This window comes from Chelon labrosus (genome assembly GCF_963514085.1).
Source record: "Chelon labrosus genome assembly, chromosome: 22".
NCBI classification, from domain to species: Eukaryota; Metazoa; Chordata; class Actinopteri; order Mugiliformes; family Mugilidae; genus Chelon; species Chelon labrosus.
The window spans coordinates 20,951,126-20,966,627 of record NC_140355.1 but is presented as its reverse complement, the minus strand read 5'-3'; the positions used below and the strand labels follow the sequence as shown (position 1 = coordinate 20,966,627).

The following is a 15,502-nucleotide window of genomic DNA, read 5'->3' as shown; positions in this document are numbered from 1 at the left end:
TGAAATTCCCTTCGATTGGAGGGGAGGGGTGGGAGGGGGGGGCACTCTCTTAAGGCACCGGGCGACCAGGCTCTCCCTATTGATGAGCTCCAGCTAATCCATCGCATTTCCCTGTAAATAGCTTTCTGCATGAGAAAAGGCCCGCGGCCCCTCCTCCTCCTCCTCCTCCTCCTCCTCCTTCGCCCTGCACGGACACACTGGGACGCAGGAGAGTTTTTTTTGTCACAAGGCCATTATAAGGTTGTGTAGCATTAGCCCTTGTTCGGCTACTCCCACTCCCAACACACCTATTCATATTCATGTCAGAGGCAGCGCCGCGCCTGTTCTGCAAGTATCTCCTACGTTTGTTGAGGATTTATTTATTTTTAATATATAAAAAAATAATAAAAAATGTCTCTGAATGGATGTGAGCCGCACCGTCTAACCTGTAGCTGATGCGTTTCCCGTATAATAGTCAGAGACGTCTCCGTGACCCGCCGTGGAACCTTCCACTGGCCTCTGGCAGCGCCACTACAAACACCCCGCATCCACGGCCCAGGTATCTGTGCGCGGCGTGCGCTTCAGGTCCGCTCGGAGGCTACAGCTATGAGCGCGTAACCATAACAACTGCGCTCTGATTGGCTCTCCCGGCACGGGAATTAACAAGGGCGTCGTCCAATCTGAGCGCAGGATGCGCGTCGAGCTGGCAAAACCTCGTGATAACCCAGGCACAGTGATGCGAAAGTGGCGACGTGAGGTGAGCCCGAAGGAAATGACTGGACCCAAAACAAAGCGTGAGAGAGGGATGAATGATTAGAAATAAAGCCGCTAGAATAATGATGTTTTAAGTGTGGGACTGTGAGGAAGGATGCCCGGTTTGTCCATTACGCAGACCATCAGCTGGCGCAGCTGAGATTTCTCCTCCTCTCCTCTTGGATTGTGGATTGTGACAAGTAGCAGGAGTGCAGCCGAACAGGACCAGGACTATAACGGTTCCCGCGGACTGTCACTCCGCCGCCTTTCACCGAGAGGCTCCTCCAGTATTTTTTTTTTATTTTTTATTTTTTTCGCCTGACAGCGCACGTCCCGGAGCCAAGACGTTGTTCCGCGTAGACCCGGGTTGCCCAGGTCCGAGCAGCGCAGTCCGTGCGGGAAGGTCGGCACTCGGCGTCCTGCAGCAGGCCGCCGACATGATGGTCCACTGTGCCGGGTGCGAACGGCCCATCCTGGACCGGTTCCTCCTCAACGTGCTGGACCGAGCCTGGCACGCCAAGTGCGTGCAGTGCTGCGAGTGCAACTGCAACCTCACCGAGAAGTGCTTCTCCAGGGACGGGAAGCTCTATTGCAAAATGGACTTTTTCAGGTAACAGACAGACAGAGACAGACAGACAGAGACAGAGAGACAGACAGACAGACAGCCTGGAGACAAGCCTTCAAAACTCTGCTCTGATTCCAGCACTCACGAGAAAAGGCTCCATAACGGCACAGCTAAAACGAAGAATAATCTGTGGATTAAATATTAAATTAGGAAAAAAAAAACAACAAGTGTAAATAAAATAGACATTAAGAAAAATATAACCTCTAATATTCTGCCTTATAAACTCCTAAACGTCTCTGCTTTGAACAGGTCACGGGTTAAATCAGACCAGGCCACTTGTAAGAGCTGAAATTTAAAAGAATAAATATATTTTTTTTTATTCAGAATAAATATAAAATATATCTTGACTCGCAGTTCAATTCAAAATATGAGATTTTAATTGTCTTTGTGGAGGATTATTGTGAAATCAGACGCACCTATATGAACCGTGTGGCCTTTCAGCAAACACAGGGCCTCCACAATAAAAGACAGCACAGCTTCAGTTTCATTTTATTCCGCATCCACGTGCATCCTGCGTTTAGCATTCAAGAAAATAATAATAATAATAATAATAATCTATTCCCAGCTCCAGACACAAACACTTTTCCAAACAGCCATCGGGCTATTAACCGGTTCCCAATTCCCCCCAAAAGTGTTCCAGGTAATTGAGTGATAAGTGAAGCCCTTGTTTGTCCCGTCTCACTCTCTTAGCATCATTTTCATTTGTGTGTGCGTCCCGTTATTTTCCCCCAAATTGTCTAATGACATGTAAGACACATCAGCCCTTTGTCGGGACGGGCTGTTATTGGCCTCGCGCGGCCTTGACCATCATATTACCGCAGGTCCCATCAAGCGCTGGATTTAAATGGGCAGCCATTAGCCAGGCGAAACAGTAATCACCCTAATGTGTCCATTTGTTGTGTAAGTAGAGTTGTGCCCTTTCCCTGGGAGGGGGGGAGGCTTGGCCATGCATGAGAAAGGGGGGGGGGGGGGGGGGACAGTGGAGCGATACCATTGCAAATGGGGAGACAAGACTACATTAGTGTTAAAACAATGCTCCACAAAAAAAATAAAAAAAAGAGTGCTTGCTCTCAGCCAAAGGCTTAAGCACCCACCCCCCTCCCTCCCTCTCTAAAAATCCAGGTAAAGGGGGCCCAGTGTGAGCCTCGAACATCTGCTCAAACTGGAATACAAGTGCAGGTGAGAAACCAACCAAAGAAAATATATATAAATATATTTCTCTCCACCTTTCCACCTCTCCTCCTCTCCGCGTCCTCGCCGATCCAACGCCGTCAAACCAGGATAAAGGGGGGAATCCTCCTGCTGAATTTATTTGGGCTCCTATTTGTGTATCAAATTGATGAGTCTTCCCACCCCAGTATTTAAGCGGGTGAATATGGATTAAGAGAAGATTTTCACGCTAAGATGCTCCCACTCTGCTTAATCCTATAATATATCCTTGGCTACAATGTGTTGATTGTCACTAATACGTTTTGTGCGTGGGGTTATTGTCAGAGCACCTCCATCACACACAAAAAAATATATAATAATTCTATCTCCACCTTTAGGAGTCTTCTTTAATGACTCCATCTCCATCAGTAATGCTGTGATAGAAAAATACAGACATGTTTTATTCGTTGTTCGGTTTATTTTGGCTTTTTATTTACCAGATACTTAAGACTAAAATATTTAAACATGCTTAAAATAAAATAACATTTTAATCTAAATTATTATTATTATTATTATTATTATTATTATTATTATTATTATTATTATATTTTTGGATATTTTTATCCCATGCGTAATTACGCAAAATTGAACTGAGCAGAACTCATTTATTTATTCCTAACAACATTTATTATTCCTTTTTATTATCACTGATATGTGCATCTAAAAATTAAGAATTTGAAACTGTGTGGGTAATAATCAAGCCATTATATTATCTTTGTTTAAAAAAATAAAAAATAAAATCTCTGTATTTTTTTGTTTCGTTGTTTTTCATCCAGGCGCTTTGGCACAAAATGCGCAGGCTGCTTGCAGGGCATCTCACCAAACGATCTGGTCCGCAAAGCCCGCAGCAAGGTGTTCCACCTGAACTGCTTCACCTGCATGGTGTGTAACAAGCAGCTGTCCACGGGGGAGGAACTGTACGTGATAGACGAAAACAAGTTCGTGTGCAAAGAAGATTATTTGAGCTCCGGGGCCATCAAGGAGGTCAACCTGAACTCAGGTAAGAGAAGCGATGACAATGGGACCTTACTTCAAAAAGCAAATATATATGTGTACATCATTGTGACCATGTTAGTTATTATGTATATATAAAAAACCTCCTTATCAGATCAATAAACCGGCCTTCGAGGGGGACAAAAGAAAAACAAGGGTTGGAGGTTTTCCTGGAAGATCTGCTGCTTTTTTTTTTTTTTTTTTTTTGTTTAAGCGCTTTTCATCCGTCCGTGGAGAGCATTTCACAACGACCATGCGAGATGAATAGTTTCAATATTTACCTCCACAGAACAATAGCTTTCTGCTATTGTAGGCCAGGGTCCGCTGGGGATGAGTCTGGCCGTGCGTGCTGCTCCTCTTTCTGTCTATTCATCCTTATCAAAAGCTCATGAGGACAGCAGACCCTCTCCACTCCACAGCCCGTGGACCGGAGATGTCACGCTCCTTGCTTTTATTATTATTATTTTTTGTGTGTGTGTGTTCTCATCTCCTACTTAAATACGTTTTATTTTTATTTACATCTTCACATAGAGCTGTTTTTGTTCTTGGTTTGTTTGTAATTTCCGCTTTTACTGCGAAATATCGTTTCCATTTCTATTTTTTTCTGCTTGTTTCAGATATTATTTCTATACAAAATCTGCAAAAAATAAAAATGAAATATATTTAAAAAATAAAAATAAAAGAGAAATATTGGATGTAAAAAAATATATATAAATCTCATCCACAACAGATTTTGTTTGGGGGTTTATTTTACGCGCAATAATGCGTCGCCGCTGCGCATCTCCAGGCCCAATTAAAGCAGGAGCCCTACCACCTCACGCCCCCACCCCCCACCTCCTCCTCTTCCTCCTTGACATTTCGGATCGTGACCTTCCTCTTGTTTGTTTTCTCCCTCCTCCAGTGTCGTCGTGTACAGATAGGAGTTTATCGCCGGATCTGCAGGACCCGATGCAGGAGGACATAAAGGAGACGGACAATTCAACGTCCTCAGATAAGGAAACGAACAATATTGAGAACGAGGAGCAGAACTCCGGCACCAAGCGGCGGGGGCCCCGGACCACCATCAAGGCCAAGCAGCTGGAAACGTTAAAGGCGGCGTTTGTCGCCACGCCGAAACCGACCCGGCACATCCGAGAACAGCTGGCGCAGGAAACGGGACTAAACATGCGCGTCATCCAGGTAAAGTAAAAAGAAAAAAGAAACAGTCTCTGCGGCCGCGCTGGGGGGGGAGGATCTGAGACGGACAGAGACGAATTAGAGATAAATGACGGCTTATAAATCAGTGGAATTACCTTTTAATTTTACCGAAATGCGCGGACGTTTAATTGAAGGCCTCATTATCTGTTGGAGGAATGTCAAAACGCTGCGCGGACTATTAGCAGGATATAGATCCAGATTTAAATGGTGCGGGCTCCCAGGCTGTGTGTCAACTGTTTTTTTAAGTAATAACGAGTAAAATGATGATAAGTGTCTGGAACAAAGGCAGAGTGGGTCAGTTTTATATCCAGGTTCACCTCAAAAAATAAAGAAGAAACAGGAAAAAATAAAAAATAAAAAACACTTGGAGGCAACGTGGTGCCTTAAAATCACACATATTATAATTAAAATTAATTCAAAATTAAATATATATATATATTAAAAACAAATATATATATGTGCACCACTTCTATTAAATGCATCCTCACATTTTTATTTTTTAAAATAATTTCCTATTTGCCACCTTTAAATTTCTCTCTATATTTGATTTATTTTGTACAGGACGCTGGTTTTATTTCACCAATAACAGCCGTGAAATTAGTGATAGGTCAGGCCTTGGCACACCAGACACGACCCCCCCTCCCCTCCATCCTCCCTCCATCCTCCCTCCATCCTCCATCCTCCCTCCATCCCTCCACACACACATACAACAAACATGTTGTGCAGTATAACGCCAGCGTGCTCTGTTTTGGACCTTTCTCTTCCTCCCCGCCCCGCCTCACTCGCTCCCACCCCCCTCTTCCTTCCCTCCCTGTCTGCCTTTTTCATCCTCCGACACATATACACAAACACAAACACACAGAGAGAGAGAGAGAGAGAGACTCGGCGTCTGGGTGCAGACTGTGTCAGGATGATTAGCACCGTCTCTGCCAACTGTGATGTGGCTTTTTGTGCGCTCGCTGTAATTATCGCTGATTTCACAGATTTACATACCACCCTCCCCTTTCCCACCTCTCTGCTCTTACTCACTTGCAGCCTGTTTCCTCTGGCGTCTCCTCTTGTGTTATATACAAGGCGTGTTTTATATATATATATATATATATATATGTGTGTGTGTGTGTGGATCAGTCAGTCAATCAATCAATCAGTCAGTCAATCAGGCTGCCAGTCAATAAGTCAGTCCATTACTCCGTCTGTGATCTCTCCCCCTCCTCCCGTCCTCCCATCCTCCCGTCCTCCCGTCCTCCACCCCTTGCCTCCGAGCCAAAATGGAGGCTCCGTTTCGTCATCTCCCTCCTCGTTCAGTGTGTGTTAAATACCACAGCTCTCAACGCGGGGAGCCCTGCGAGCCACGCTGCTTCTCCAGCATGTGTATGTAATCCCTAAGCAACGCTCTCTCAAGGGAAACGAGAGCATTTCCATAAAAATGTACCCTACAGTTAGACAATTGTTCTCAATAAGCAGGTGTTGCCTTTGCCGCTGGAGCACAGAGAGCACAGCCTAAGTGGTTTTAGGTGTTTTTTTTTTTTGTTGTTGTAAAGTGTGTGTGTGTGTGTGTGTTTTTGTTAATCTGCGGCGCAGTGGGATCCTGCCTCTGGTGCAGCCGAGCCCCGGTGTGAACATACATCATTATGCAGCAGCGATGCAAAGGCGAAACAAGACGTGTTATGTGCTTATGATGCACAAGACATTCTTCCATATGGCGTGCGTTTCTTTTTTTTTTTTTTTTTTGGCAATTTTCAAATCCTCCTTTGTTCCCTCTTCAAAGAAAGTTTAGTTAAGCGCGGCGATGCTCCGATTTACAGCTTCACAGACGTTTAGTTCAGCCTCCGCCGAGGGGGGCCTTCCAGTGTGTGCACCGCTTTTCATTTTTAACCGAGTGGCTTTTTATTCTGTCATCTAGTCTCAGATCTGTTGTGCTTCCAGACTCGCATCTGAGCATCTGCACGTTGTAATTTCAGCTGGAGAAAAACGTTCACGTGCCGTTTTCCCTTCCCTCACGCGAGCCGAGCTCCAGGAATTTACACCTCAATTAACTTAATGAACGGAGGCCAGGACTGATTGTGACGCCCTGAATGCGGTTCAGAGCGGATCCAGGGGGGTTGGCAGAGAATTGGGATCACGATGAGCCAGAAGCAAGTGGCTCCTTATCGTCTGCGAGGAAGGAATAGTTTTTGCAGCTTTTTCAATAATAAAAAAAAAGAAGAAAGCCCCTCAAAGGAAAGTTAATGACGGCGTTCCAGATCCGACGTGGAAGCAGCGGAGTACAATTCTGTTCTCCGTTCGTTTTGTGTGTGTGTGTGCAAGATGTAGCCATGTGAATCTTGTAGTGACTGTGATTAGAATCTGGCAGGGAGGGAGGGAGGTTTAGTGACTGGTGGAACGGTGAGGAACAGGCTAAAGACAAAATGATTAAATCAGCTGGTAACCACAAAAATAAAACACCCTGTCCTTGTTTTATTTATTTTCAGGTTTGGTTCCAGAACAGAAGATCCAAAGAGCGACGAATGAAGCAGCTGAGCGCTCTCGGGGCCCGGCGGCACGCCTTCTTCAGGGGCCCGAGGAGGATGCGGCCCTTAGGGGGCAGGCTGGAGGATCCGGACATCTTAGGACCCGGGGCCTACGGTTACTACGGAGGTAAGAGACGGACGCTGCTGCAAAACCTTCACTTCACTCCCGCCGCGTCTCTGAGTCGTCTGCATCAGCAGCTCCAGTATTTTCTTCAGCAGACATAATCCAGGTCCTGGTCTCGCCCTCCGTGCACGCATCAGCTACAGAAAATATTACATTTGCTCTCCTCTACAGTCTATTTGGATGCATTTTCTTTAAGCCGCTCGTCTTTTTTGTGCAGAGATGAAGCGATCAGCTCCTAATTTGAGCCTCGGGGGCGGCCTTAACTGATCCAGACGCAGACTCTGCAGGCTTGTTTCAGCTCACAGAGGAGCGTTAATAACGCGTAAAGAGCCGTTTGCGCCGTCACTCGTTAAACAGCTCGCGGAATGAACGTCAGGCGGGAAGGAACGCGCTCCGGCGAGGCTCCTCCACAAACAAACAAACAAACAAACAAACCTCGGTTTATTTAAACTTCAGCATTTGTGAAAATTCTGCGTTTGGGGCTGAACCTCGCGACCCTTTTTAGAAATCACGGCGCTGGTCTCTTTCTGAAAAGTTGTCCTTAAGAGATGCAGCAAAACAAATTTAATTAGTGTTTTTTTTTTGTTTTTTTTTATATATAATGAATAGCAGGTGTGTGAAGTTTGAAAAGATAAGCACTCTGAACAGGATGCTGGCAAAAGGCTGACATGTCGGGATGTATTTGTAAAAAGTTTGTGGAACGTTGTGCGAGCTGTGAATAGATCCGTGCAGCGTTTATGGCGTGGCTGGTTTAGATGAAGGTCAAAATAGAGAAGTATTTGTTGTCAGTGAATAGTGGCGTGTGGGAAACGTGAGAAAATGAATTATTTTAAATGCCAGAACGCAATCTAGAGCAGCATCTCTGTGAAAAGTGTGAATCTTGTCAATAAAATCTACTTTTTAAGCGAGATGTTACCCCCCAACACGGCTGGATTTTCTATTTTTTGAGACAATAGCAGGTGGGTGAGGAGATAACAACCTCCCCGGCGCTGAACTGGAGGAATAAACCAGATGCACCTGTCATGTATATCAGCGGTTTGTTTTTGATGGACGGCCCGGGAAGCCGAGGCTTCTGCGCGGCTCGTGCGCGTCTACCTGAAGGGGCCTTGGCATTGAGGACACAATAAAGCCGGAGCCGTCAAGGCTGCGACGCGGGGAGTGGGAGGAGGAAACGACGACGGAGGACAAAACCTCCATCCCTCGCGCTCGCCTCCCTTTCTCTGGCTTTCTTCACACGTTGCCTTTCACACCCTTTTGTGCAGCAGCAGCAGCAGCGGCAGCAGCGGAGGCAGAGGCAGCTCCGGCCGCCAGCCTGCATCGCCTTTATCCGAGCCACGCCGCCTCCTTACACTGTTTAGAATTAGGGATGCCCGTGTGTGGTGTGATGCATCTGCATGTGCGAGTGTAATTATAGTCTGCAGAGCTAACACTCCCCTCAACACCCGCCCTCGACTCCCTCACCGATGCAGCTTGTTTTCAAGGTCGGCCGAGGAGCTAGCAGGGGCCCCGTATGCGAGATCAAAATAATTAGCATGTTTGTGAAACTCGTGTCAGCTCTCATTGTTTCTCTTGATAAGTTCCACAAAAAAAACAAAAAAAACAAAACACGTGCAACCGCGAACACACGTAGACGTTATAATTAGGCGTCACATTCCTTGACGTCTAACCCGTTAGGCCCCGGTTCTCCCCGTTTACTCTGAAGCAGGAGGGAGAAGAACATATGGCGGGAGTGGAGAAATGCCAGCGCTAACATCTGGGGCGGCGGGATAAAGCCTGCCATCGATCTCGGTTCAAGGTGGAGCCGAGGCAGAATTGGATTTGACGTTAACTGAGGGAGTCTGGAGCAGAGAGTGTGAAGGCGGCGAGGAGCGGGGAGGCGGGAGGCGGGGGCTCGGTAACGGATGCAAACGGTGCAGGAGGCGAGTGGCCGGACGAGCGGGTGAATCAGAGCGTTTTTAGCTGCTTCTTTAACTATAAACAGCTCATAGTGATATTCTTAAAAATCATTTTCCAGACTTTTGTCAGCGGTGACGTAGTTGGGTTGAAGGAATAATTGTGCAAGTGAATGTAGCGGCTGTTTTTTTTTTGTTTTTTGCTTTTTTGTCAGATCGTTCTGTGGTAGCTACGAGCTAGCTCAAAGCTCAGCATAAAAAATGGAAACTGGTCTAAAGCTCACTCAGTTTAAAAACCAAAGTTGTGCGCTTGACTATTTTATTTGGGACTTATTAGCTTGGAAGCAAGACTTACTTTCCCATGCATGTTTTTGAGGTGGTCTGGAGTCTCTCCGTTGGGAACTCAGGCTGCTCTGGTTGATTATGCACTTAGCCAATCACATCCCTGTGGGCGGGGCTTTATGTGGTGATGGACAGAATAATAAAATGCCTCTGCAGGACATAGACGCCGTAACCTACGTACGTAGCCTACGTCAGTCTGGCTCGCTCTGTAGCAACTCCTCCCAAACACTAGTCGGCGCTGTGTCTTCTTTGCCAGTCAGGTTAATTTTTGTTTCTACTTCCTGCTTCACTTTCAACAATGGCGACTGAAAGCTTCGCCAAAATTTCGCGGAAGACGAGTCGTTCAAATGTTTATACCTCTGAACCTCCTCAGTTAACCTTTCCTCCATGTGTTCCATCTTTAATGATGAGTTGAGTTTACAATAAAAAGTCAAACTCACATTCAGACAAGATCTGAGTCTTTCCATGCCAGGCTAGTGACTGGTGGATTTAGTTCCCTCTGGACGGAGTCGGTTTAACCTTTTCCGTGCGTCGAGTTTTTGTGGCTGAGCTAAGAGCTAAGAATATCCGTTGTGTAATTATTGGTATTAGCAAGAAGAAGAATCATACGGAAGACACGGAGCCGCTCCAAGAACCTGCAGGAGAAGTTCATTAGCCCGTTGCTTGGTGATGATCTGGATATGTACGCAGCACGGACACAACGCAAACACTCGTGGTACCTTTTGCCGTTATCAGTCCAGCTTCTGAAAGCATGTTCTGTCTGCGATGTCCATGCTCTAATACCACAGGATTTAAATTCAGGTGCATGCACGGCTGCTGCATTTTAAACATTCAACAGGAACATGCATTGGCAAACAGATTCTGCAGAACATCTTAGAAGCAGTTTTTTTTATCAAAGCTGGAGAAGGAAAAAAAAAAATAGACAACAGGGACATTGTGGAGATACATGATACGTTTTTCTAATATCTGACGTCAAAATCCCCCGTACGGAGGAATAAATGAGATGCAGACGTCAAACGCGAGGCTCTCCGAGGTCTGATCGGTGTCGCAGGTTAGCCGGGAAGTGTTTGTTAGTCCGAGCTGCTGGTTTAACGTGAAAACTCGAGCTCTTTGAAGAGATCTTAAAAAACTGAGGAATCAGGCTCTGGAGGGAGTTTTAAATGTGAAGGAGTTGCAGATATATATTCATTTTTCACTTTTAGATGTTATAGATATGCAGCTGGATGTTCAGTCCAACACTTTAGGCCGATAACTATTAGACAAGACGTGGAGGGTTTATGAACGAGACTGCATGGTCCCCTGAGGAGGAATCTTGCCGACTCTTTATTTTGCTTTTGTGTCCAGAACGACCTACAGACTACAGAAGACATTTTTCCGTGCGCGGTGCACACATGTGCACGCTCCTACGGTGGCGGTCCCCGCTTGCACGGAAGCAGGTCTAATGTGTTTTGACACGCTTCTCGTCTGGCGGCGCTGCGCGACCGATGAAAACATGCGTGGGCTCAAACTTTCACCGCCGCCAACGCCGCCGCCGCTGCTCGCACGTCAAGTTCAGAGACATTCCCTGTGATAAAAGTTTATGAAAACACAGCGGCACGGCGGTGTCAAGGTGAAAGCACGAACTGAAGAGGTGGAGCCGGTGCGACGCCGGATGGAGGGGGACAAAAGAGAGACATGGAAACGACAGCTCCGGCTTCTGTCAGAGCATTTGCTTTAGTTTGCTGTGATTTAAACGTCTCAGGAGACAAAATAAGGAGACGCCAAACTGTGACGAACACGCCGCTGGATTTTATAGACAAATGGATTAACGAGAAAAAATAATGATCGACCTGAATCGATGGTGGTGGTTGCAGCCTCAGCTGGACTGAATCCTGGCAGGGTAAAGTTTCAGTGAAGCAGGAAGTAGAAACAAAAGACACAGCGCCGCCTAGTGTTTGGGTGGAGTTATTACAGAGAGATCCAGACTGACGTAGGCTACGTACGTAGGTTGCGGCGTCTATGTCCCGCGGTTCCTTAAATGAGCCTTAAGGCAGAGCCGGGGCCTGTAGCTGAGCTCAGCGAGGTAGAGGCGAGGGGCGGGGCGGCGCTGGGAACTGGCACCAGACCTGACGAGAGAGAGAGAGAGAGAGAGAGAGAGAGAGAGAGAGACGCCGCCACCGCCACCGTCGCCGCCGCCGGGACCTGGCAGGGCTGCAGGGAGGCTGGAAATCTCATTTTGGAATTCCTCATCCAGATCCAGAAGTTTCAGCAGGGGAATCCATCGAGGCGCACGCACGCATGGCTGCGAGCTGAATGGGAGAGCGAGATGAATGCAGTGTGTAAAAGGCGAGAGAACTGAGGTGGAGAGGTGTGGAGTTGTTTATACACTCAAATGAGGCTGTTGGAGAGCGGCTGCTTGGAAATTGGACATGATCAATTTCCCCACTTAGGTGCTGGTGGAGGTGTGTGTGTGTATATATATCTGCACACTGCTCAGGGGGAACTGTTGAGGTTTTATGTCTTTGATAGAAGGTCTAACCCCGTGTCTTCTCCTGTCCCTTCACAGAATATCAAGGGGACTACTACGGACCAGGAAGTAACTACGACTTCTTCCCCCACGGCCCCCCGTCCTCGCAGGCCCAGTCTCCGGCCGAGTCTCCTTACATTCTGGGCTCCGGACCCGGAGCCATGGAGGGCTCGGGCCACCACCCTTCAGACGACCAAAGGTTCACGGACATGATCTCCCACGCGGAGACCCCGAGCCCGGAGCCGGGCTTACCCAGCTCCCTGCAGCCCGTCCCGGGGGAGGCATACGGGGGCGGACCCAGCCCTCCTTTCTCCTTGGCGAGTAACTCCAGCTACAGCGCGCCAATGTCCCACCAAGGCCAGGAGATGGGGGAGGCCGGAGCCTGGTAGAGAGGACAAAAACGCAGGGACCATACCCGGGCTGAGCGGCAGCCCGGTTCATTCAGGAGACGATTCAACAACAACAACACGAACGACGACGACAAAAGAGATCGGATTTCTACGTTTTTCAAATCTGATTTTTGACAGAAACGGAAGCAAGGATGGGATAGCTTGCAGGAAAACGTAATATTTGCTGCCCAGTAGACACTCCAAAGCAGATCCCGTCCCGGATTTAAAAAAACAAAACAAAAAGAAAAGAGTAAGAACAAGCGATTCCACCCAGCAAAAACGCTTCGTCTCGCCTTCCCCCCTTGATGTTAACGAAGGCGTCCTCTGATTCTCTAGGAGCACGTTGGAGAGAAACGCCAAAGGGGACACGTTTGTTCATTTCTCACCACCTTCTTTTCTTTTTAATTATTATTATTATTCTTCTGTTGCTCCGTTCACAGCTAAGTTGACTCCTCTCGGTATAACAGAGACAAAGGACCGGGAGGGTTTTTGTTTTTTTTGTTCGTACACGCTTTAATGTTCATTCACGCTCACGTGTGCTGCAATCAAGATTCATTTAGTCAAAAAAAAAAACGATGCTCATTTAAAAGCTGTGTCGAATCAAAGGCTGCAAATCACTGACTTTCTCCAGCACACACACACACACACACACACACACACACCTCGGCTTTAAGTCCGTTAATGCACAAAAAAAGAAAGTGCTCTTGATCATAGCTTAAAATAAGGATGTCTATACCATTATTCAGAACACGGACACAATTATGCAGCCACTTGCACCCACACACACACATCTCACACCCATCGGGGCGGCCCTGATAGTTCTGCTCCGCACACGGCTTCACCTGACCTTCCCTTTGTCACTGTCCCTTTTAAAAAAAAACATGTTTTAATGGAAATGATTTTCAAAAGAACATTGAACCCATAATGGAGAACGTCCTTCAACAGCTGAGGTCTCCTTCCTCTAAAGAGAGAAAACAAAAGAGGGGGCAGACAACATCTGTGACATTACCGCTGCCTGCTCCCGAGGCGAGCGTCGCCATCTAGTGGCCGCGAGGGGGTGGAAGGGAGGGAGGGGGAAGGGGATTTCGGGGTCCTCGTCTCAGCTCAGAGTCAGCAGAGGAGTCCGGGGCGGAGGGTGGAGACGTGGTGGAGCGTCTTTGTGCATCGGAGGGCGAGCTCCTCTTAATTCTGTCGACCCCTTTAGAAGCAGGTCAGGGGCCGAGTGTCGTCAGGGCCGCCTCCGCCGCCGCCGCCGCCGCCGGGTGAAAAGCCAGCCATTTGTGACGCCACATTAAAAGAAGGGGAAGTCAAAAAGCTCCTAAAAAAGAAAAAAGTCCCTAATTTGAACTCTTTCAGCACTGTCTCACCGCACATCTAACACTTGTACTGCTGTCCGTCCACGATGAGTTAGCCCTACGTGTTTTCACCAGATATGAGTTGTGTTTCCTTTGGACGTCGTGTTAAGATCTAGGAAGAATGTCTTGTTTCTGGGAGATGTTCTTGGATACAAAAAGTGTGTGTGTTCCTGAATGATTGTTGAGGGAGGGTGGGTGAGTGAGTGTGTGCATGTGTGTGTGTGTGAGTTTAAAAGGGGGAGGACGGGGGAGGGAGGCGGGGGTGAAAGGCTGTATTATTTCTATGTAAATAGCACTGGTAATAAAAACCTTCTCTTACCACTTGAAAACCTGTGTTTCTTGTCCTGCACCGTCACACACACACACACACACACACACGCCGTCCCCTACGTTGATGATGTGCAAGTTTAAGGGAGTCGCTGCGTTTAAGGAGGAAAAATATTCCGCACGTTACTCCTACGATGCGGGGGGGCGGGGGCATAACACGCTTGTAAAATACGACGCATCCACACAATAAAACCAACCGTCTGTTCCATCCTCTTGTCATACTGTAAATGCACGCTCCCCCCCTTCTCCATTATGTCATATTTTATAAAAGGTTAATGAGTTTTAACAACAGCCCTGGCCTTATTAATACCCACGTAATCACTTTATATTACTTAATATTAAATATATTCCACATACGGTGATGTGCACTTAATTTTGAGAGCTTACACCGTAAGATTATATGTGCAATTAAAAAAAAAAAACCACTACTACTACGGCATATTTAACTTATATTTAAACCTCTCTCCATCGTTAGCTGCTAGCTTGTCGCTAACTTCGCCTCTCTGCTGTTTGGTGCACAGTGCGGATTAATGCAAATACTCGCACAAATGTTTGCACAAATGTATGAACCCCATTAGGATGCGCTTGTTGTTAATATCTTTATTTTAAGATCTTGGAGTTGTTGGCTTTATTTCCAGACTGTATTCCAACCCTTTTAAATCACATTTTGAGAGCTTATATTATAGATCATACACTGCCTGGCCAAAAACAAAAGTAAGCAAATAGATACGAGCCTCCTATTGGATAATTACTGCATGGGTGATTATCTTTCAGCTGGCAACAAGTTATTTAACCTCAACTGATGCAATGAGTAGCTTCTCAGTTCTTAAACAACCATGTCTAAAGACACATCCTGTGGTCGTGGTAAAGATGTTAGTCTGTTTGAGAAGAGTCAAATCATTGGCATGCATCAAGCAGAGAAAACATCTAAGGAGATTGTAGAAACTACTAAAACTGGGTTAAGAACTGTCCAACGCATTATTAAAAACTGGAAGGATAGTGGAGAACCATCGTAAATCGAAATCAAATAAAATCAAAGCAACAGCAGAACTCAGGACTATGTTTAATAGTGAACGTAAGAGCATTTCCACACGTACAATGTGAAGGGAACTCAAGGGATTGGGACTGAACAGCTGTGTAGCCTTAAGAAAACCACTAATCAGTGAGGCTAACTAAAGGCTTCAGTTAGCTAGGGAGCATAAAGATTGGACTCTGGAGCAATGGAAGAAGGTCATGTGGTCTGATGGGTCCAGATTTACCCTGTTCCAGAGTGATGGGGGCATCAGGGTAAGAAGAGAGGC

General features: G+C 46.6%; 1 protein-coding gene across 1 annotated transcript; it reads left to right on the top strand.

Moving 5' to 3' along the window:
- Positions 1-1,157: 1,157 nt before the first annotated feature.
- lhx5 (LIM homeobox 5) lies at positions 1,158-13,229 on the top strand. The gene is made up of 5 exons (XM_084571719.1): positions 1,158-1,342; positions 3,343-3,566; positions 4,461-4,738; positions 7,228-7,393; positions 12,170-13,229. The coding sequence occupies exons 1-5, from the start codon at positions 1,170-1,172 to the stop codon at positions 12,517-12,519; spliced, it is 1,191 nt and encodes a 396-aa protein (XP_084427845.1). The 5' UTR covers positions 1,158-1,169; the 3' UTR covers positions 12,520-13,229.
- The last annotated feature ends 2,273 nt before the right edge of the window (positions 13,230-15,502 follow it).